This window comes from Sturnira hondurensis, unplaced genomic scaffold, assembly GCF_014824575.4.
Source record: "Sturnira hondurensis isolate 20B ecotype Veracruz unplaced genomic scaffold, ASM1482457v3 Scaffold0025325, whole genome shotgun sequence".
NCBI classification, from domain to species: Eukaryota; Metazoa; Chordata; class Mammalia; order Chiroptera; family Phyllostomidae; genus Sturnira; species Sturnira hondurensis.
The window spans coordinates 40,765-61,248 of record NW_028097956.1 but is presented as its reverse complement, the minus strand read 5'-3'; the positions used below and the strand labels follow the sequence as shown (position 1 = coordinate 61,248).

General features: G+C 62.3%; 1 protein-coding gene and 1 long non-coding RNA gene across 2 annotated transcripts; one reads left to right on the top strand and one right to left on the bottom strand.

The window, feature by feature from the left end:
• Positions 1 to 335: 335 nt before the first annotated feature.
• ANO9 (anoctamin 9) lies at positions 336 to 18,330 on the top strand. The gene is made up of 23 exons (XM_037039246.1): positions 336 to 430; positions 5,421 to 5,495; positions 5,589 to 5,705; positions 5,875 to 6,020; positions 7,356 to 7,402; positions 7,524 to 7,582; positions 7,651 to 7,724; positions 7,956 to 8,090; positions 8,235 to 8,331; positions 8,476 to 8,536; positions 8,653 to 8,735; positions 8,860 to 8,964; positions 9,048 to 9,212; positions 9,296 to 9,332; positions 9,569 to 9,680; positions 15,290 to 15,347; positions 15,431 to 15,528; positions 15,643 to 15,773; positions 15,872 to 16,024; positions 16,652 to 16,799; positions 17,327 to 17,428; positions 17,518 to 17,611; positions 17,703 to 18,330. Exons 1-23 carry the CDS (start codon positions 425 to 427, stop codon positions 17,916 to 17,918), a joined length of 2,319 nt encoding a protein of 772 aa, XP_036895141.1. The 5' UTR covers positions 336 to 424; the 3' UTR covers positions 17,919 to 18,330.
• LOC118982255 (uncharacterized) lies at positions 6,014 to 15,673 on the bottom strand. Its single transcript, XR_005065509.1, has 6 exons — positions 15,623 to 15,673; positions 8,213 to 9,706; positions 8,014 to 8,067; positions 7,502 to 7,640; positions 7,287 to 7,377; positions 6,014 to 6,753 (listed from the first exon to the last, which is right to left on the bottom strand). It is a non-coding gene; the product is annotated as an uncharacterized LOC118982255 (long non-coding RNA).
• Positions 18,331 to 20,484: the final 2,154 nt, after the last annotated feature.

Genomic DNA, 20,484 nt, shown 5'->3' with positions numbered 1-20,484 from the left:
GCCCCAGTTTCTCCTCTAAGGGAACTCACTCTGGACTTGGTGGGTGGGGGGCTGGGTGCTGGAGGGGACCTGGGATCAGGAACAGGGAAGGGGAGCAGGGGAGCTGGGGCACTGGGGAGTGCTCCTGTGCCACCCCCACCCCCGCCCTGTCCCCCTATGACGGGGTGTCAGGTTAACCCCATCTTATAGGTGAAACCTTCTCTGCAGGTGAGAGCAAAGGGACTAGGGGACGGATGCACCCTCCGCCTCCGTGCTGCTGGCTCCTCCCCATTGCCACCGGCCAGGTGGAGGGACCAACCAGGGAACGGGCGGGAGGAGGGAGGTGAGTCCCACGCGGAAGTCAGGTACCGCCCGGCGACACTGCAGCACCGCGGTGCGAGAGGCCTCCGCTGGCTGCACTCTGGGACAACTCGGGGTCGGCACCATGCCGGTGAGTCGGCGCTGCATGGGGCCCACACCAGCGACCCCATCTGGCCAGCCCCTTCAGCCCCATCTGGAAAGTCCCCGCGGGTTCCTGGAGTGGGCAGAGGAACCTAGAGAGTCCTGGGCAGGGGCCTGCCCTTCCATCTTTGGGGCGGGACAGAGGAGGAGAGCAGCCCCGGGCCTGGAGACTCCAGGGTGGGGGTCTGGGAGAGTGGGAGCTCTCGTTGGGCAGGCAGGTCCACCCTCAGTCTCTGAGTCGGGGGCCAGCCGCTCTGCCCTGCAGCTGGGACCAAGGAGGCAGGGTGGGGGTGGGGGGTGTTGGCCTCCAGTGTGGGCTGACCTAGGGTTGGGGAGGCCCAGGGTAGCCAGCTGTGCCCTCCCGCTCCTGAGGGTCCTGCCCCAGGCACAGTGGAAGCCGGCTGAGGGCTACTGGATTCTGATGTGGGGAACAGAGCAGGAGGCTCTGAGGGGCCCTGGGAAGGCGGGCGGGAGAAAAGCCCAGGAAGACACCTCTCTTCTCTGGAACCAGGAAGAGGCCACAGGGCAGGGCCGGTACCTGGGCTGCCAGGAAGAGACCCACGCGAGGTGGAGAGCGAAACCAGCCTCCCACTGGGCCACCCGGGGCCCTCCCAGGTGTGGGCCAAGAGGTAGCCTGCAGCTCCACCTCTGCCGTGGCAGGGTCGGGAGTGGCTCCTCGGCTGTTCCAAAGCCAGCCCTGGCCTCCTGGCATCCCTCAGCCGGACCCCAAGCCCCCAGCTGGCCCCTTCCTCTCATGCCGTCAGGTGGTCGAGTCAGATGGGTCTGTGCTGGGGCGGAGGAGAGGCTTGGGGCTGGCTTAGGGTGGGTGGGAAGGCCGCGCCTGGCTTGGCTGAGGTGAGAGCAACCACCTTGGAAGGACAGGTTCAGATGCAGACAGCCAGACTCGGCCCCCAGCCGGGCGTGAGCATGTCCTTCCCCTGCTCGCGTTCCTCCCCGCTGCTCCCTGTTGCCCCCAGCCGAAGGAAGTCCCAGGCGCCAGACCCTGCACAGCCCTCCGTGGTCTGCCTTCTGCCAGCCCCCAGCCTCACCTTCTTGCTCTTTATGCCTCTGAAGTGCTCAGGACCCAGTCCCCAGCAGGGAGTGACTACTGAGCCTCAGCAGCACAGAGGGCGCTAGGAGTGTGGCTCCGGAGCCCTCGGAGGTGCCGAGGGCCGAGTCCCCGGGCACCGGTCACACCTGCTCCTCAGGGCCCGTCCACATACCTTTCCCTCTCCCAGAAGCTGCTCCCGTTTTTTCGCCTCCTGCCAACCTCTTGCGCCACAAGGCCAAGCTCCAGGCCACCTACCCTGCCCTGTGGACCCCGGTGTCGACTTGCACTGCCCTCAGGGGCTATGCACACGGCCGGCCACTGCATCAGTGAGGGTCTGAAATGGGCGGGTGGCCAGCACACAGAAGAAGGAGCTGACAGATGACACACAGATGGAGAGCTGGAGGGATGGCGGGAGGGGCCGACAACCTGCCTTGGGGAGCTGAGCAAGCGAGCCAGGTGGGGCATTTGCACAGGAAGGGCGGTTGGAGGGCATCAGGCCAGGCCAGTCAGGGGGGAGCACACCTCAGTGGGGGCAGGCCTGTCCCCTTGCTGAACGGTGACACTGTACCCTGCTTTCGAGGCTGAGCTAGGAGGACCCGGGTGAGAGGTGACCCTCAGGAACAGGGAGGGGTCCCACAGGTGTCTGTGTGCAGCTGGGGCGGTGTCACAGGTGTGCGCTCCATGAAGCCGCAGGGCCAGGCCGGGTGGTGGTCGCTTCTGCACAGCCACGTCCCTGATCCTGCCAGTGACCTGGAGTCGGACTGGAAGGGATGGACAGAGGGAACTTGGTCTGCTCCGACTCTCAGTGTCTTGGCCGTGAGCATGGAGAGTCCCCCAGAGCTGCGGAGTCTCAGGAAGTCCCCTTGTGGGGAGCCGGTGGGTGAGCTGATAGGGGTGGGGTTGGAAGGGATGGAAAGACCCTCAGGGACAGACCCTAGAGCCGGGTGTCCAGAGTCCACGAACTGGATGTTGGTGGCACACATGTCCCCGACCTGTCTGGTCAAGACTGCTCTGGTCCCTGAGACAGCGGTGCCTCAGCCCTGCTCCTTCCTGACGCCTCGTCTGTGAAGGGCAGGCTCCTCCTCCGGCCCGAGATGGGGAAGCAGTTTCAGGTCCCGCAAGCCACACCTGAGTGCTGGGGTCTCTGGGCCACGCAGGGAGTGCTCAGGAGCCGAGGGGGGAGGGAGGCCAGGCAGGGAGAGAGCAGATGCTGGAGGAAAGGGGGAGAGAGAGCCAGGGTGGGTCCCATGGGCCAGGGATGACAGGCTCAGTGCCCAGGCCGGCATCAGCCCCATCTCCGTGGGACCACTGCATCCGGTCCTGGCTCCTGTGGCTAAACACCGAACATAAACAAATTTTAAAAGGTTTTATTTATTTATTTTTAGAGAGAGGGGAGGGAGGGGGGAGCAAGAGAGGGAGAGAAATGTTACCTCCCTCCCGCCCCCAACCGGGAACTCGGCCGGAACCCAGGCCTGCACCCTGACCGGGAATCGAACCAGCATCCCTTCAGTTCGCAGGCCAGAACTCAATCCAGTGAGCCACACTGGCCAGGGCAACAACTTTTGTTAGTATAATTATGTCCCATGGTAACAGTTGGGACATACCTATACAAAAAAGGATCTTGTGTATCTGAAATTCAAATGTGACTGGTAGTCCTGGAGGGCAGACCGTCTGGGGCAGCCCAGTCAGGCTTTCTGGAAGTGGCGTGCTTGGGTTTGGCAGAACTGTGGTTGGAGAAGGGGCTAGCTAGCAGGCGGGGGACCAGCAGGGCCAAAGTGTTGGTCGTGGGTGACCGGAGTAGGGTGTGAGGGCTGTGAGTTGGAAGAGGGGCCCGCAAACCCCAGGGGCAGGAGTCCAGGGCCATGGCAGAGTGGGAGGTGCCCAGGCCTGCCAGCAGTCGGCCTGAGGCGGGTTCTCCTGTGGAAACAGCCCCCTGAACCCTACACCGGGGATGCAGCAGGTCCCTGTCCCTCTGGGATCCTTCGTATCCTTGGGGTGCCGGCTGGGGTCCTGGTTACATGCACTCCCAGTGTGCTCAGGTTGTGCTGGAGGGACAGGATGCTTCGCGTGGGGCGTAAAGCCCCGTGGGGCGTCAGGGACGAGACAGGAGGAAGTGGCTGATCTCACCCGAGGGTGCACAGTGTTGGGTCCCCTGGCTCTCAGCTCCACAGCCAGGGTCCTCTCCCTGCATGTCGGCCCAGGGCCCCCTCACATGACCTGCTCTGAGAGCCTGCCCTGTCCCCCACCCCTCAGCCACCTGGCTCCCCCCGCCGAGCGGCCCTGGGTCACTTTGTTTCAGCCCTCAGATCCTGCTTGCTGGGGTCAGTGGGCCTCCAGCTGCCCCACGCGACTCCTGCTCCCACTCCCACAGACTCAGCACATCCGTCAGTGCTAAGAGCAGCAGCCCTGGCTGGTGTGCCTCTGTGGATTGAGCGCTGCCTGCAAACCAAGGGGTCACTGGCTTGATTCCTGGTCTGGGGCACACGCCCGGGTTTCGGGCCAGGTCCCGTAGGGGGCACACAGGAGGCAGCCACACGGGAGGCAGCCACACGGGAGGCAGCCACACAGGAGGCAGCCACACATTGGTGTTTCTCGATTGTTCTTTCTCCCTTCCTTCCCCTCTCTAAAAATAAATATATAAAATATTTTTTTTAGATTTTATTTATTTATCTTTAGAGGGGAAGGGAGGGAGAGAAATATCAATGTATGGTTGCCTCTCGTGGGTCCCCTGCTGGGAACTGGCCTGCAACCCAGGCATGTGCCCCGACCGGGAATCGAACCTCGATTGTGTGGTTCGCAGGCCCGCACTCAATCCACTGAGCTACGCCAACCAGGGCTATAAAATCTTTTAAAAAGAGAGTAATACAGAGTGGGGTGTCCTCTGCCCTGCTTCCCCAGAAGTCTTGCCCATCGCCTAGGGCACTGGTCAACACAAGGAGCCCACCACGGCCACCTTGATGTCACCACCTTCCCCACTGGGTCCTTCCCTGTCCCAGTCAGTACAGGGTCCTGTGTGGCATTTGGCCCCCTCCCATCTAGGATGGTCCTTCTGTCCCTCCTTGTCCCCAGCTCGGTTCTGCAGAGAGCCCTTGTGACATGAGACAGGACTACCAGTTTTAAGGAGGGGACCGCACACGATCACAGCACATTCCCTCAGGGTCTCCCACATCTAAGTGACATCACATGACCTTGACCACGATGGCCTGGGGGTGGGTGTGTTTCTCTACTGGTCACTGAGTGCAGCCACACCTCAGGGAAGGATGAAGCTGCACCTGGGGGCACCTGCTGGCACAATGAGGCAGGAGACAGGGCAGGTGGCGCACAGCCACTTCCTCCTGAGGTGCTGCCCACTGACAGCAGTGTCTGCGCGTCTGTCCTGGACGCCCCCGCAGGCCCTCGTCAGAGTTAGTCTCACTGATCACGGTGCCATGTCGGGTTTGTCCTGGATGCCCCGTGTGAGGCCGTGGCCTTCGAGTTTCAGGGGCATGACCTGCCACCTCGGGGGAAAGCACAGTGTCTCCACCCCTCCCCCCACCAGTGGGAATGCAGGTCATGTCCACCGTCCAGTGTGACGTTTGCCCCTGTGCGCCCTGACTGTGGTGTCTCAGGTGGGGTCAGGCCAGGCCTCAGGAGGCCAACTGTCTCCAAATTCATGCAGCTGGGTGTGCACCAGGGCACCACACGGGGGTTCTGTTGGCTCTGGTGCTGTCGGCCCCTTAAAATGTCTGTGACCGAATGGGCAAAAGGTGGCTCCTCCTGGTCACCTGACCTGCGTCTCCTGGTCTTCCCATGTGCCTGGGGTACCTGGTCCTCACCTGTGAGTGCTCCCTGTCTGTGAAGCCACTGTCTGCATCTTTGGGCTGTTTTTCCTTGGGATTTCAGGGGCTCGTGGTCACCATTTCCAAACCAATCTCTGTCCCTGCCTCAGGGTGAAGAGCACATGCACATCCTAATGAGGACCGAAGGGGAGAGCTTACCGCTGATGGAGATCAGCCCTTCCGAGGTGCGTCTCCGTTCAAACCCTCCTAGGCTTGGCCCTTCCCACTCTCCCGTGCCCAGCCCAGCCCTGGGCCTGGCCCATGCCTCCCCCCTGCAGGCCGACTGGCCGGACTACATCCTTGTGGCTGACTATCGCACCCAGCGAAACCCCAGGACGGTCCACAAGCAGCGGCAGTTCCTGGAGGAATTGAAAAGAAAAGGCTTTCAATATAAGGTGGCCTGGCCCAACAGGCAGGGGTCGTGGGTGCCGGGTGGGTCCTGGGAGGGGTCTGGAGATGCTGCCCATGGTCTTGGGCCTGGGGTGAAGGGGCCAGGTAGTGGCCATGGGTGGAGGGTGGGAGGGTTCCCAGGTAGAACAGAGTGTCCTGTGCGGCCGTGTCCAGGTGAAGAAGGATGAGGAGAAGGTGTTCTTTGCGATCAAAGCTGACAACAGGATCTTCAGCCTGTACCGCACACTCCTCATGGAGCCTGAGGGGCCAGCGCCCAAAGCGGAGCCAAGCTGGCCAACGCACATCCCAGCCACTACCAGGTGAGGGAACGGCCCAGAGCCGGGCCAGGAGGATCCCTGCCCAGCACACCATGCCTGGTCCAGGCAGGAGGGGCTCCTAAGGATGGCCTCTGGGCTCTGTGCCACAGTTCCACCCCAGTGAAAAGGGGTGGTGACAGTTCTTTTGGTGTGTTCTGGAAGTGACATGGGACTTGCAGAGTGGGCAGGTCTTGGCGGGGCTCTGAGAGAGACCCTCACAGGCACCCCTCCTGGTTTTGAGCCCACATGCAGTCCACGCCTCTCCACTCCAGACCCGATGTCCCCCCCGCCAGCCACCTGCCCCCACCTCCCAGGAACCCCCCTCCTCCTCTCTCTCCCAGCACCTGCTCCTCCCCCTGATTCTCCAGTCTTGTAAGCTGGTCCACCTGCCTTCCCCACATCCCTCCTCCGTCACCTGCCTGGCTCAACCCAGGCCCTCCCAAGTTCAGGGAGGCACTGTCAGTGGAAACTGGCAAAGGACCCTCCTGGCATGTGCACTGGAGGCCGTGGAGAGGAGGAAAGGGAGGAAAGGAGGAGAGGCAGCTTGGTGGGGCCTGGGAGGAACCGTGGGGGTGAGTGCCCTGGGATGTCCAGGGGACCATGTCTCATAGAAGGATGCTCACGAACAGTGTGGCTCTGCAGTGAGATGCTCGGTCCTGCCACTTCCTAGCTGTGTGGCCCCAGGAAAATTACTCAACCTCTCTGAGCCTTAGTCTCCATATAGGCAAAAGAGCTCCTGGGGATGTACAGAGGATTCGTGTACACACACACACACACAGCCCTGGCTGGTGTGGCTCAGAGGGCTGAGTACCAGCCCATGAGCCAAATGGTTGCTGGTTCAATTCCCAGTCAGGGCACATGCCTGGGCTGCAGGCCAGGTCCCCAGTACGGGGTACACGAGAGGGGACCACACATTGATGTTTCCCTCCCTCTCTTTCTTTTTCCCTTCGTCTCTAAAAATAAATAAATAAAATCTTTAAATAAAAGAGAAAAGAGGATTCACATTCTTAAAGGCACAGGGCGTGCTCTGGATGTGTGGAGGCTCCAGGCCTGTGATTGGCAGTGGGATGGCCAGGCCAGGCTTCTGGGGCCCTGGAAGGGGAGGGGCTGCTCCTGAGGGGCCTCTGTCCTGGAGCCGCCAGGCAGCTGCACCTGGGAGGACCCAAGGAGGTCAAGGGAGGACTCCTAGATGAGCCCTGGGTCTGGGGTCTGGCCTGGCAGTGAGGCAGGTAGGCTGGGGGCTCTGCCAGCAGGTATGGGGCCACGTACCTGGCCAGAGACGGTGTGGGGCCCCCTGAGGTACACGGGGGCCGTCCTGAACCAGCCCTTGTGTTCCAGAATCCGAATCGTCAACTTCATCCTGAACAGCAAGACGGCGGCTGGTGGTGAGGATGGGATGGGCAGGTGGCCGGGCCAGTGGCCCGCCAGGGTGTTGAGGTGGAGAGAAGGTGGCGGGGATCCTCCCCCACCTGCTCCCCTGGGACCCGAGACTCTCTGTGGCCTTAGGCACGTTCCGGGACTTGATGGAGGATGGGGTCTTCGAGACCAGGTTTCCCTTGCACCAGGTAAGAGGCAGGATGGTGGGGGCGGGGCAGGAGGCAGGACACTCACACTGTGGGTCGCCTGTGCCCAGGGAGAGGAAGAGCTGGAGATGAAATGGGCCCGGTGGAGAAACATGTTCCGCAAGCAGCCCATTGATGACATCAGGTACCGCTGACCCCAACAAATCACCTGTGTCACCCTCGCAGACACACTTGTACACCCACGGACACACCTATACCTAGAGCAAAGGTGTCTGTGCGCCCCTCTTAAGTCATCAATTCACTCTCCTCGCCCCCCCACCATGGTATGCCCCACCTGGCCCCTGGCCCGCACCGTCCCCCCTCCCTTCCCCCCGCCCCGCGGGGTGGCCCTGAGGAGGGGCACCTGTGCCCCCAGGTACTACTTCGGTGAGAAGGTGGCCCTGTACTTCGCCTGGCTGGGCTGGTACACCTACATGCTGGTGCCCGCCGCAGCGGTCGGCCTCATCGTCTTCCTCAGCGGCTTCTCCCTGTTCAATGCCAGCCAGATCAGGTGGGAGGGGCGGGGCGTGAAGGCGCGGCAGAAGAAGGGCCGGACCGGGCAGGGGCGGGGCCCGGCGGCCCGGGAGGAGGGGCGGGGCCAGGGTGGGGGCGGGGCCTTAGGGAAGAGCCTACCAGCGGGTCCCTGCACTCCCAGCAAGGAGATCTGTGAAGCCCACGAAGTCTTCATGTGCCCGCGCGGGGACTACCGCCGCAGGTACCAGCGCCTCTCGGACACCTGCACCTTTGCTAAGGTTTGCGGCCGTGAGGGTCACGCCGGGCCCGCTCGCCCTGCGGGAGGCCTGTCCAGGCTTATTCTGGCCCTTGCAAAGCTGGGTGTCATTGGGTGGGGAGGTGGGGGGCAGGGCATGGCCAGCCCCACGTGTGCCTCTCCCCAGCTCACCCACCTCTTTGACAACGAGGGCACTGTGGTGTTTGCCATCTTCATGGCTCTGTGGGGTGAGTTTGTGTGGGCACCTGCGGGCCCAGCCTGGGCTCCAGGGCCACTCCTGCCCCCAGCACCCTGGCCGCCACCCCAGGGACGCCCGTGACGCCCCTCCCTACTCCCGCCGCAGCCACAGTGTTCCTGGAGCTCTGGAAGAGGTATCGAGCCCGCGTGGTCCTGCACTGGGACCTGTACGGGTGGGACGAGGACCAGGTGCGTGGGGCCGGGCGGCCCAGGCAGGGGCTGTCTCTTCCCAGCGCCCTGCGTGGCCCAAACGTGGTCGCGCCAAGCCTGACGCACGCGTCCCGAGTCTGAGCCAGGTCTGTGCCGTCCGCAGGAAGAAGTGGCGCTCGAGCTCATTAACTGCCGTCACTACGAGCTCCAGACCCACCAGCACTCCTACTGGAGAAGCACCGTCATCCTGGTGCTGTCCCTGCTCATGGTATTCCCGGGGAGCCTGTGGCAGGCTGTGCATTGGGCCGGTGGCTGCCCTCCGAGCCCACCGGCCTGGCCGCCCGCCCGCAGATTGGCATCATGATCGGCATGGCCCACGTCCTGGTGGTCTACCGCGTCCTGGCCTCCGACATGTTCAGCAACTCCGCCCTGCCCTTCCTGGAAGACCAGGTGACCACTGCTGTGGTGGTGACTGGAGCCCTGGTGCACTATGTGACCATCCTCATCATGACCAAGGTGGGTCGGCAGGGCAGGGAAGGCGGCGAAGCAGGGGGTCTCCCCATGGCCCGGAGTGAGCCCTCTGGTCTCCCTGCCCACAGGTCAACAAGTCTGTGGCCCTGAAGCTTTGTGACTTTGGTGAGAGCAGGGACCCCAAGCCCCTCCCTGACTTCCGGGCATACTTGGGTAGTGGATGTGGGGAGGGGCGAGCCCTTCCTGTGGACTCCACTGCCTTTCCCACCAGAGGGCAGGTGCCCCCACCTGGGAGACAGGTGAGGGTTCAGGTGTCCTTGAGTGTCAGAACCAGGAATGACCAGGAGTGGGACTGTCTTGGGGTGAGGGACAGGTGGGGGACAGCCCTGGTGTTTTTCCAGAGAAGCCCAGGACCTTCTCGGAGAGAGAGAGCAAGTTCACCATCAAGTTCTTCACTCTGCAGTTCTTTGCACACTTCTCCTCGCTGGTCTACATCGCCTTCATCCTGGGCAGGTGAGGGCCGTCTCTGCCTTGCTTCCCTTAAAACAGGGAACGCCTGCTCTTTTTGACTTTTAAAGTAACGGGCTCAGAACAAGAGAAGGCGCATTGCAGACCTGTGTGGAGGAAGCTCGCAGCTGCCCGAGTCGGTGGGGCTTCCCCTGGGCGCCGCCTGGCCTTCCGGGCGCCTGAGCAGACTTTCACACACTCACATGCTCACACCTGGGCGTGGGAGGTTCTGTCCTGTGAATAACATCGGACACCAGAAGTGGGCTGGGGGCCGTGTCTGGGGCAGTGGCAGCGGGGGGGGGGCACAGTTCACTGTGCACTGTGAGCGTTCTTTGGGTGTGCTGGCACCCATTTGCCGCCGTGGCGGGTAGGTGTGCGACTTGTTTCCAGTGTTGAGCTTTACAGATGAAGCTGCGCCAGGTGCTGGGGTAACTCATGGGCACACTTCCCCTCACCTTCCTCACTAGCACGGTGCGTGTTTTTTGCTTCAATCAGTACACACTCTTTTGTCTTTTCTGGAGAAAATCATTGCCCCATTTGTTCTGTGTCTGATTAACTTTGTTGAGTACACGCACACGGGCAGCTGATCCCAAACTCTCTCCCAGAGCTTTGAAAAGCCCTCACCGCTCCAGTATGTCCAAAGATGTCAGGACGTCTGGCGGCTGCCCCCTCCCCTCGGGGCTCTGTGCGCGCCTTCCGTCTGTGGAGGAGCCCAGGTGGGAATCAGATGTTCTTTGCTCCTGGGGGCCTCCAAGTGGCTGCCGCTCCCTCCCGTGGGCCCCTGCAATGGCAGCTGTGACTGAACCTCTTCTCCTGTCCCCAGGCTTCCGAATGCCTCTGCTGTGTATCTGGCAGGTCTTTCTTGTGGGCTTCAGCAATCCATCCCTGCTCCGCCTGGCTGGCATTTGTCTCTGACTGTCCCCACCGCCACGAATAGGCTGCCACGCTTCTTTCACAGCGCCCGCCACGGTGACGTCCCTCGCTTGCCTCTCCCTCCTCAGACCCGCTTGCTCCTGCCCCCCTTCTTGTGGCTTTAGGCTCCAGCAAGGCCCACACTCCTGTCTCCAGCCCAGACCCCTGCCTGGCGCCAGGCTGACAGGCCTTTCCACTAGGGTATCCTGCAGGTCCCCAGCCTTCCCACGTCCGCAGGCTCATCCCCAGCCTCCCTCTGCCACGGGCTCAGCAAGAACCCTGCTCCCTCAGGCTCCTCTTCCCCCCGAGGCCCTGCTGCCCCCTCTGCCTGGCCTGGCTGCCCTGCACCTGTGTTGCCTGTCCCCCCAGGGAGGCGGCTCTGGACAGGGATGGCGCCTGTCCTTTGCTGAGTTCTGGGGACAACAGCAGGCCTGCTGTGTCAGCTCACTGGGCAGGACCTCACAGCCTCAGTCTTGAGGGGGTTTTGAGCAGTTTGTATCTGCTTCCTCCTCTGCAAATCTTTTTTGGAAATTTAATCTTCTGAAGCAGCCACCTAATTTTTATTTTTCTTCCCGCTTCTGGGAGTTTTTCTCACTTGGTTTTGCAGCCCTGCCACCCATGTCTCACTTCCGCTCATGTCCCAAATTCAAGGTGCTCCTTCCAGCCTCCACTGCAGCCACCAGCGTCTCCTGTCTGGGCATGAGGCTTCTTTCACTCCCGCTCTGCCACTGGTTCTGTCCCTTCTGAGACTCTTATGCTTTAAAAAAATTGTTTTTCAGATTTATTTATTTTTAGAGCGGGAAGGGAGGGAGAGATCCATGTGTGGTTGCCTCTTGCGCAGCCCCTGCTGGGGACCTGGCCTGCAACCCAGGCATGTGCCCTGACCGGGAATCGAACTGGAGACCCTGTGGTTTGCAGGGCGGTCAACCCGCTGAGCCACACCTGCTGGGGCGGCTTTTCATTGTTAAGGTGCCCTTTAGAAAGGTATTAGTGAGTCTTTTTTGACTGTCCTAAATCGTTTGCTAGGTAACAATTTCACAAAGATTACTTCTCCAAGCCGTAACGGGGGGGGGGGGGGGGGGGGGGGGGGCGCGGGGACTGGAGAGTATGATATGCCGTCTCCAGGCTGCAGGGCAAGAGCTGCTGGGAGTGCGGTGCGGTTCGTCTGCAAGGCCAAAGCTCCTGGGCAGCAAAGGTCGCAGCCCCCACTGCTCCCTGTGCTTGGGGACCAGTCTGCTGACCCACTGGGTGTCAGGGTTCCTTCCGGCAGCCTCACAGGCTCCACCTCAGAGAATGTGTCTGGGACCGTCACCGACCCAGGAGAACTCAGGCCCCTCTGAGCCCGACAGGGTCTCCGAGCGAATGTCAGCTGGTCAACGCCATAACGCACAGGCTCACTGGAGGCTGTGTGCTTAGGGACAGGGTGTTTGCGGCCACCACAGCGCCCACCCATCTGTTGGGTGGCGTGACCTTGCTTGGCTTGGTGCCCCAGCCTGTGGCTTTATTGGTCCGGTGGGGTGGGGGTGGGCCCTGCTGTGACACTGGTACGGAGCCCCCTGAGGCGCGGACCGCTTCCTCCTCCGAAGCTCCTGGGGGCCTGCGGCTGCAGCTGGACCTCTTCCCAGACACTTACTCTTTTTCTCCCTTTTCTCGCTCTCTCTTTTTTACAACTGCGCAGATACTTACTGACGTTGCGGTTCCTTTCCTACATGCTGGTCCTCTCGTCTGTGTGTGGTTGCTGGTCCCCGGGGCATCGCGGCCCAGCAGTCTTTCGCTGGACTCCGGCGGTTTTTTAAAGCCCCCGCGTGGTTCGCTTTGCTCCGCATTTGATCCTCCCTTTGCTGCCTGGCTCTCTGTCCTCCCCTGTGGTTTCTGGTTACCTTTCATTCTCTGCATGCCTGTCATGTCCAGCCGACAGGCCTCTTGCTGTCACACTGTCTGTGGCCTGGGTGCCTCTCTTCCCAGACACCTTCCCTGGGAGCTGAGCACCCTCCCCACACCGAGCAGTGGCTCCGTGGGCCTCTCGTGCCCCTGGGCTGAGACTGTCATCTCCGGGGTTCCCACGCCCTCTTCCCCTTGGTCCTGGCGTTGATCTGCCAAAGGAAGTGAGTCTGAGAGGGGTTTTCCGAGTCCCCGTGAGCCTGGAGATGCCCGACAGCACCTGCCCCTCCCACGAGTTCCAGGGCGAGGGCTGAGCTTCGGCAGGGCTTCCCTTCCAGCGCACGAGAGGCCGCTGCCCCGCTGTCTTCGAGTGTGCAGACCGGGCGCCGAGGGAGGCACAGGAAGTCTGGCTTTTGTTCCTTCCCAGTGGGCTATGTTCTCTTCCTTCCGGAAGTTTAGGGTCTCCTCTTTCAACTGGGGGGCAGTTCGGGGCTCTTCTCCTCATGCGGGTAGGCTGCCGGGTCCTTCCCAACCCCAACCCTCACCCTGTTGTAGCTCCCTACATTTTATTTTTAATTTTTTCCTTGGGTTAAAACATTCTTTCCCCTCTGCTCTGTCTTTGCAGAACTCTGGTGCTCTTGGGGTTTTTTATCTTCGCTCTCACCTCCCCCCCCCATTGGTCCTTGGAGTCCATATCAGGATAGATTTCCTTCACTTTTTTCTTTCAGTTACAGCTGACTTTTCCCTTCACCTTGTCTTTTTGCCTTTCTATGTGTTTTAACAATTAACCTTCATTTCCAAGAGTCCTGTTTCCCTGTTTTCCCTGTAGCATCCTTTTTTGTGTTTATAGATGCAATGTGTCCTTGAGGATACCAGTGGTTTTCCCCATTTAAGTTCACGGTTCCCAGTGGTCTGCTCCCTCGGAAACGTCGCCTGTGTCTTCTGCGCAGCTGCGACTGTGGGGTGCGGCTCCCCCTTCGGGGGCAGGCTAAGGGCTGACTTGCTTCTTCCGGTCGTTTTAGGAACTCCCACCCACTCCTCGGTCAGTCGCACACACTCCAGCCTGCACGGCAGCTGTGCTGGGCAGGGACTCTTAGCCTCCATTTACTGGTGAGGTGACCTTGTTCCAGAGAACTTAAAAACTACCTCTGGGTCACACGGTCGGTAGGTGGGCCGCCCGGTCCTTCCCACGCCCCGCCTCCTTGTGAGTGGGGTCTCCCGGCGGGGGGGTGAAAGCATGTCCAGTCGCCCGTGTTGTCCCAAAGGCAACGCTTCTTCCACGTCGCCGTTTTCGTCCATATGGTTCTTTATGGGGTCCTTTTTCGGGCTGTCCTCAAAAAGCCACCCCCTGCCCCGATCAAAAGCTGTGATTTCCTTGAGATGTGCACAGTTTCAGCAACAGCAAGTCTTCGGGGCATGAGGAGCTCGTGGCGCTGGAGGGGAGCCCGTGTCCTTGTTTCCAGATGCCCAGGCCTGGCTGTTGGCCCCTGGGTTCTGCTTCTTTAAGATTAGTTGTGACGCCATGCTGAGTGTTCAGGGCTTCACTGCCACATGGGCCATGCTTTTCCTGGCTTGCTTTTCCTTTTTTTTTTGTGGGTAATTACATGGTTTTTTTTATTTTAGGCGCACTTTAGGATCATTCTGACAGACTACATACACGTGGACATTCTGTGGGATGTGGTTTAGGGCCGCAGGAAGCTCCCGCAGCTGTAGGGGGACCGACGTGGGTTCGTGTTCCCTGCTGCCGTTAGGAGCGCCCCCTGCCGAGCGGCTTTAAGCAGCAGTTTATTAGGGTGCAGTTCTGCGGGTTTCCCGGGCTCTGGTCACAGTGCTGCGGGGCCGATTCTGTCTGGAAGCCTTGGGCGGGGGGGCGGGCCCTCTTCTGCCGCCTTCAGCTTCCAGAGGCCCCTCCCAGCTCCACCTGCAAAGCCAGCGGCTTTGGGCACACCCGGATGGTCCTGGATAACGGCCCCCTTTTAAGCCAGCTGACAGCAACCTGAATGCCACCTTCTGAGCAAAAGGACACTCACGGGCTCCAGGGATGAGGATCTGGACGCTCTTGGGGGGTGGGGCATCCTTGTGTCCACCACGAAACACAGCCGGGGGCTTCCTACCGGAGAGCAGGTTTTGTTCACATTCTCCAGGAGTTTCAGACCCTCCACGTGGGGCCCACATGCGACTTTGTCCGTCCTGGAGCGACAACCCTGGGAGGGGTCTGTGGCCGACGTCTCCCGCTCCCTCTCCCACAGGTGTCCAGGGACCCGCCGCGCCCTGTCAGTTCACTTACCCAGCCTTTCCACTGGGTCACTTTGGTTTTCTAGGGACACAGCCACATTTCCTGAAAGAGTGGCTTTTTCCTTTGTAACTTTGTAACCACTGTAAACTTGGTAACTTCTTTTCTTTGTAACTTTATACCATTCCGGAGCCTGCTCAATGAGAGCTGTCACCAGCTGCAGCAGGGGAGCCTCCAGAGCCCGACTTCCGGCGGGACAGTTTGCACTGTGTGTCATGCTAGGGAAAGTGGGCGACTTGAACACAGAGTAACTCCACGCGCAGTTTCCAAGCTGGGGGCTGAGGCCCCTCCTAGTAGGTTGTGTCTACAGCATGTGGCCTCGGGGCTTTCTCCTGTGCACGTGTGCGTGTGTGGGACCCACGTGGGTGTGCATGTGTGACCCATGTGGGTATGTGTCTTGGCTCACCTGCAGAGCGGTCAGGCTCTTTTTGCTCCCCTCCGCTGTCCCCACGTCCCCTCTGCCCTCCTGCCCCACCGCCACCACCCTGCTGGAGGCAAGCCGTGGTGCTCAGCTTCCCTGTCCTCCTAGGATCAACGGCCACCCTGGGAACTCACTGCGCCTGGCGGGCCTGTGGAAGCTGGAGGAGGTCAGTCTGCCCTGGGTGCCTGGGTGCCCTGCCCCCGAGCTGCCCCCCCCCCGGGCCTGACCGCTGTCCCCACCTGCCCGCAGTGCCACCTCAGTGGCTGCATGATGGACCTGTTCGTGCAGATGGCCATCATCATGGGTCTGAAGCAGACCCTCAGCAACTGCATGGAGTACCTGGGCCCGTGAGTGAGGACCCCCCTACCCAGCCCCACCCTGCCCCCCAGAGCCGGCTGCCCCCAGGGGGCCCCCGACCCCGGCACTGCCCCTGTCCCCTACCGGGTGCTTGTCATCCCCAGGTGGCTGACTCTCAAGTACCGCTCCATGCGGGGCTGGGAGTCGGAAGACCCCGAGCTGAGGGGCTGGCAGCGCAACTACCGCCTGAACCGGGTGAACACCTTCAGCCTCTTTGACGAGTTCATGGAGATGAGTGCGTGGGCGGGGCGGGGACCCTGTGGGGAAGGGCCTGGGGGCTGGGGGCTGGGGGCTGGGGCCCGCCCGAGCTCAGGGCGACCCCACCCTGCGCAGTGATCCAGTACGGTTTCACCACCATCTTCGTGGCTGCCTTCCCGCTCGCCCCACTGCTGGCCTTCTTCAGCAACATCGTGGAGATCCGCCTGGACGCCATCAAGATGGTCCGGCTGCAGCGGCGCCTGGTGCCACGCAAGGCCAAGGACATCGGTCAGGAGGCCCCCGGGACTGCTGTGCAGGGCAGGGTGCCCAGCCTGGGGGCATGGGCAGCAAGGGGGGCTGAGGCCACACTAATCCCCCTGCCCCCACAGACACTCCCTCAGGTCTTCCTGGGTTGGAAAAGATGGGGGTGGGGCTGGGGTGGGTATGCTCAGGCCCCTTCCAGAAGAGGCCCAGCTGGGGCTGGCATGACTTTGCAGGCCCCTCCCGCCTGACCAGGGATCTGGCTGAATGGCCTGCAGCCTGCTTTGGGGGCCCAGGCAGAGACGATGGACTTTGAGGACAGGGTGCTGAGGGAGGGAGGGGCCCGGCACCTGGGGCAGGACTGAGGGCAGGTGACCTCAGCCGCCCACACTGGCCTCACTGAGACAAGCAGGCAGCAGGGCGGGGAGCAAGGAGCAAGGCGAGCAAGGCGGGGGCTGTGTTGGCATGGGACCAGGTCTCCTCATCCGTGGCCTGGCCCCACGGTGGTGGCGATGGGGTGCCCTTCCCAGAGGTGTGACAAAGCCCTGGGACTCTCTGGGCTCTTGGCCCTGGGGCATGGGCCAGTGGAGGTGGGGTGGGATGCACCCACAGCTCTGGGTCGAGGAACCAGACAACCCCACTGCTGTGGCCCAGGGACCTGGCTGCAGGTGCTGGAGACCATCGGCGTGCTGGCGGTCATCGCCAACGGGATGGTCATCGCCTTCACCTCCGAGTTCATCCCCCGAGTGGTGTACAAGTACCGCTACGGCCCGTGCCAGCAGGACGCCTCCCCCTCAGTCGAGTACGGGCTGCCGCACAGCCCCGGGGGGCCTCGGACTGTCCAGGGACCCGTGGAGACCTGGCCCAACCACAGCGAGGGGCGCCCATGGAAGGGTGCAGGCTGCCAGCAACGGCCCCCGCACTGACCTGCAGACCTGGGCTGGGGCCCAGGGTGCTCACTGGGACCCCCGTGTTGGGGGCGGGGGGCAGACTTAGCTGTGTCCTGAGCAGGCCCTGAACACCGGCCTCCCAAAGTCAGGTCCTGGGTAGCCTGCTCTGGCACTAGAGGGCAGAGCTGTGTCCTCGTCCAGCTCACCCAGCCTTCGAGGGGTCCCACCCTAAGGCTCCCCTCAGCCCATGGAGGTGGCTGGTGGCATCCCTGAGCCCCTTCGGCCCCCCCAGTGGCCCCTCTCCCACACAGGGGATGGAGGAGGGGGTCTGCACTGTGCCCCACCCTGACTGATGGCCCACCAGGCAGGAACTAGCTCCAGGGAGGTGCCCCAGAGGCCTGAAAGGGCCGCACCTGCAGCTCCCTTTCCCCTGCCCCAGCTGCCTCACCGGCTACGTCAACCACAGCCTGTCGGTATTCCACACCAAGCACTTCAAGACCCCAGTCATGACAGAAGGCTCTGAGAACATCACGGAGTGCAGGTCTGGACCCCCCGCCACCCCAGCCCTCTATGCACCACGAGCGCCCTCTGAACTCCTGACTCCTGACCTGAGGTCCTTCCTCGCCCCAGGTACCGGGACTACCGCAACGCCCAGGACTACGACTTGTCAGAACAGTTCTGGTTCCTCCTGGCCATCCGCTTGGTCTTCCTCATCCTCTTTGAGGTGAGCCAGAACTGGGGGCCTCCTCCCTGGGCCCCAGCCCCACCCGCCCAGCCTCCCCGCTCAGTTCCCCCCCCCCCCGCCGTTCCCCCAGCACGTGGCCTTGTGCATCAAACTCGTGGCTGCCTGGTTCGTGCCCGACGTGCCTCAGTCGGTGAAGAACAAGGTTCTGGAAGAAAAGTACCGGAAGCTGCGGGAGAAGATGTGGCGTGGGGGGCTGCGGCGGCCATTTGAGCCAGGCCTGGGTCCTGGGGCTCCCCCCAACTCCACTCCTACTTCCAGCTCGAGTGCCAAGAGCACTGATGTGTAAGGGCCCCCGAGGTGTTAGCTGGGCACAAGGAGAGAGACTCAGAGCCGCCCCCGCCCATGGCTGTGGGTGGGGCTGTAAGAAGGCTTGTGTACATGTGGGTGTACATGCAGGGGTGTCCGGGAAGCCTGTGTATATGGAGGGTCCCGGGAGACCCGTGTGTGTCTGGAGCATCAGTGAGCAGCACCCTCATCTGTCCCATCTGCTGGGCTCAGGCTTGCACAACCCTGAACTCTGGGGGACCACCCATACAAGGGCGGGGGGTGCAGCCACAACCTCCCAACACAGGAAAACCGGCCTTTCCTCGGCCTCCCTCTGACTTCTGGGCCCGTCCTGCCCCACCTGCATCCTGGCTGGTCAGAGGGCCCTGACTCTGCCTCTCTGCCCTGCCCCCCATCCAGCAGGACTTTCGATAATAAAATAAAAACCTCTTTGGGTCGACTTCTGGTGGGTAGTGTCTGCTCTTGGGGCAAGATGGGAAACGGAGGCCCAGATGGGGAAAGGTCTGAACGTGGTAGGCTCCTGGCCTTCCACCTTCGGGTTCCCATGGGCTTCCAAGGGAGGGGCGCCTTACCGAGGCCCTACCATCCCTGCACCTGGGGTTTCAGGGCTGGAGTCAAGGCAGGCTTCCTGGAAGAAGAAGAAGAAGAGCTGGGGAGGAAGAGTAGAATCACAACAGGTGCCCCTGGGGATGGAGGGCTCTCCGAAGGATCCCTCCTGGGATCCAAGACTCTCAGGGCTGGTTGGTGTGCTCTGGCCTTTGCCGAAGGTCTGGTCCGGGGCTCCCGACTGGGGAGCTGAGCCGCCTGACTGTCTTCAGCGCCAGCCTTGGGCGCAAAGCGGGACACTTAGGTCCGCCCTCGGCCCTGGGTGTTGGGCGGGGCCGCACCTGCTGCGCTGCTGGGGCTTTAGCCGCTGCGCACCTGCCCCAGGTGAGCCGCCCCGCCTCTGAGGTCGCTTGCGCGGCCGGCCCGCGTCCTGGCAGCAGGTGAGTGGCAGTCACGGTTCAGAGCCACCAGGGTGAGTGGAGGTCGTGGAGTCCCAGAAGTCAGGTCCAGGCCTGGTGTTTGCGGGGGCAGGCACCGCTTGCCCTGAGGAGCCTCTGCGCGGGCGCGGTCCCGCAGGAAGTAGCTCGGAGCCGGTCTGGCTGCCCGAGTCGCCCGGAAGCCCGAGCCGTGGCTTACTCGCCTCTCGGGCCTCCCAGCGGCTCCGGACGCAAGCAGCGGCTTCCTCCTGAACTTTGCGCAGGAGAGGGAGGGGGAAGCGGGTCGCGCTGGGACACCCACCAACCCCCCAGTCCCAGATCCCAGACCAGAGGCCTCCCAGGGCCGGGGGAACGACCCCAGAAAAGTGCCGGGGCCGTGGCGCGCCGGTCGCCGGGCACAGCTGCCGCCATCTGCGCGCTCCAAGCGGTCGCCACCGGCGGCGCGTGCCCGCCGTCCGCGCGCGCCCCCGGCCTCCTGAGCGGTGCACCTGGACGGTGGGGGTACTAAGTCTGGCCCACCCCAGGGAAGGCAGATCGCGGGGTGTGGGGCGTGTGGCGGGAGAACATGGCATCGTGGGCTGAGAGGGCGGGACGGAGCCCCTGGGCCTGCGAGGCCACAGCTTCCTACGCATGTTCCTTCATTCAGGAGAGACGCCCCGGGGGCACAGCACCGCGCAAGGTGCCGAGTGGCCGCGCGTCCTGGATGAGACAGAGACGCCAGGAAGCTATGGGGTGCCGAGCCGCAAAGGCGGCGGCGGGGCGGGGGCTAGGCGTTCCTGAGGCTGGGGTAGCGGCCCCATGGCGCAGGCCTAAGGGAGAAGGAACCCGGGCTTTCCGGGAACCGCGGGTGTGGGGCCGAAGGTGCTGGGTGGTGCCGCGGCCAGGCTTGGATTCAGAAATGCTGTTCGTGGGAGAGCCCGCGGCCATGTGGGTGCTTTTTCTGCTCCCCTGGGAGGCAAGGGTAGACGTTAGCCGAGGAGGGGGCATACAGGCACACCTGGGAGCTGGTGGCACAGATGGGGACAATCTGGCAGGTGCTTTGAGAGGCAGCAAGACTGGTGGGGGACACTTGGAAAGCTCCACTCTGCTTCCTGCCCAGGCTCCTGGGCCAGTCGCTGGAGGGCCACAGCGAGGTTGGCAGGGCTGGGGCCAGATGAAGGGTGTTGCAAAGCGGATACTGTATCAAAGGTGCCCCCTGCCGGCCCCTGTGGGCGAGGGCTGCAGCCGGGGCCCTTCTGTATGGACATCAGTACCAGCCACCTTTTGCTGGCCCTCCGAGTCCTAGGTCAGTTTGGGGGCGGAGTCAGCAGTGTCAACTGGAAAAGCTGGCTCCCCCCCCCCCCGCCCCCCGGGCTCAGAGCTGGGAGCCTCTACTCAGGCCCCCTGTTTACTTCCTTTCCTGGAAAGGGGGCACTACCTTCATGCCCCAGCCTGAAAACAAGGTCCACACTGATATCACAGCCCTTGGAACTGCTCACCGTGTGGGGACCACACCTTGGAGGTGGTCAGAGAGGGGACCAAAGAGCCCTGATCAAGGCCCTATCATTGGTAGGAGCTTCCATAGCACCCCCCCCACCAGGAGGT

Coding starts and splice junctions, on each gene's coding strand:
- ANO9 (XM_037039246.1), top strand. Junction 5,496..5,588: donor TGGAGATCAGCCCTTCCGAG/GTGCGTCTCCGT, acceptor TCCCCCCTGCAG/GCCGACTGGCCGGACTACAT. Junction 8,332..8,475: donor ACACCTGCACCTTTGCTAAG/GTTTGCGGCCGT, acceptor GCCTCTCCCCAG/CTCACCCACCTCTTTGACAA.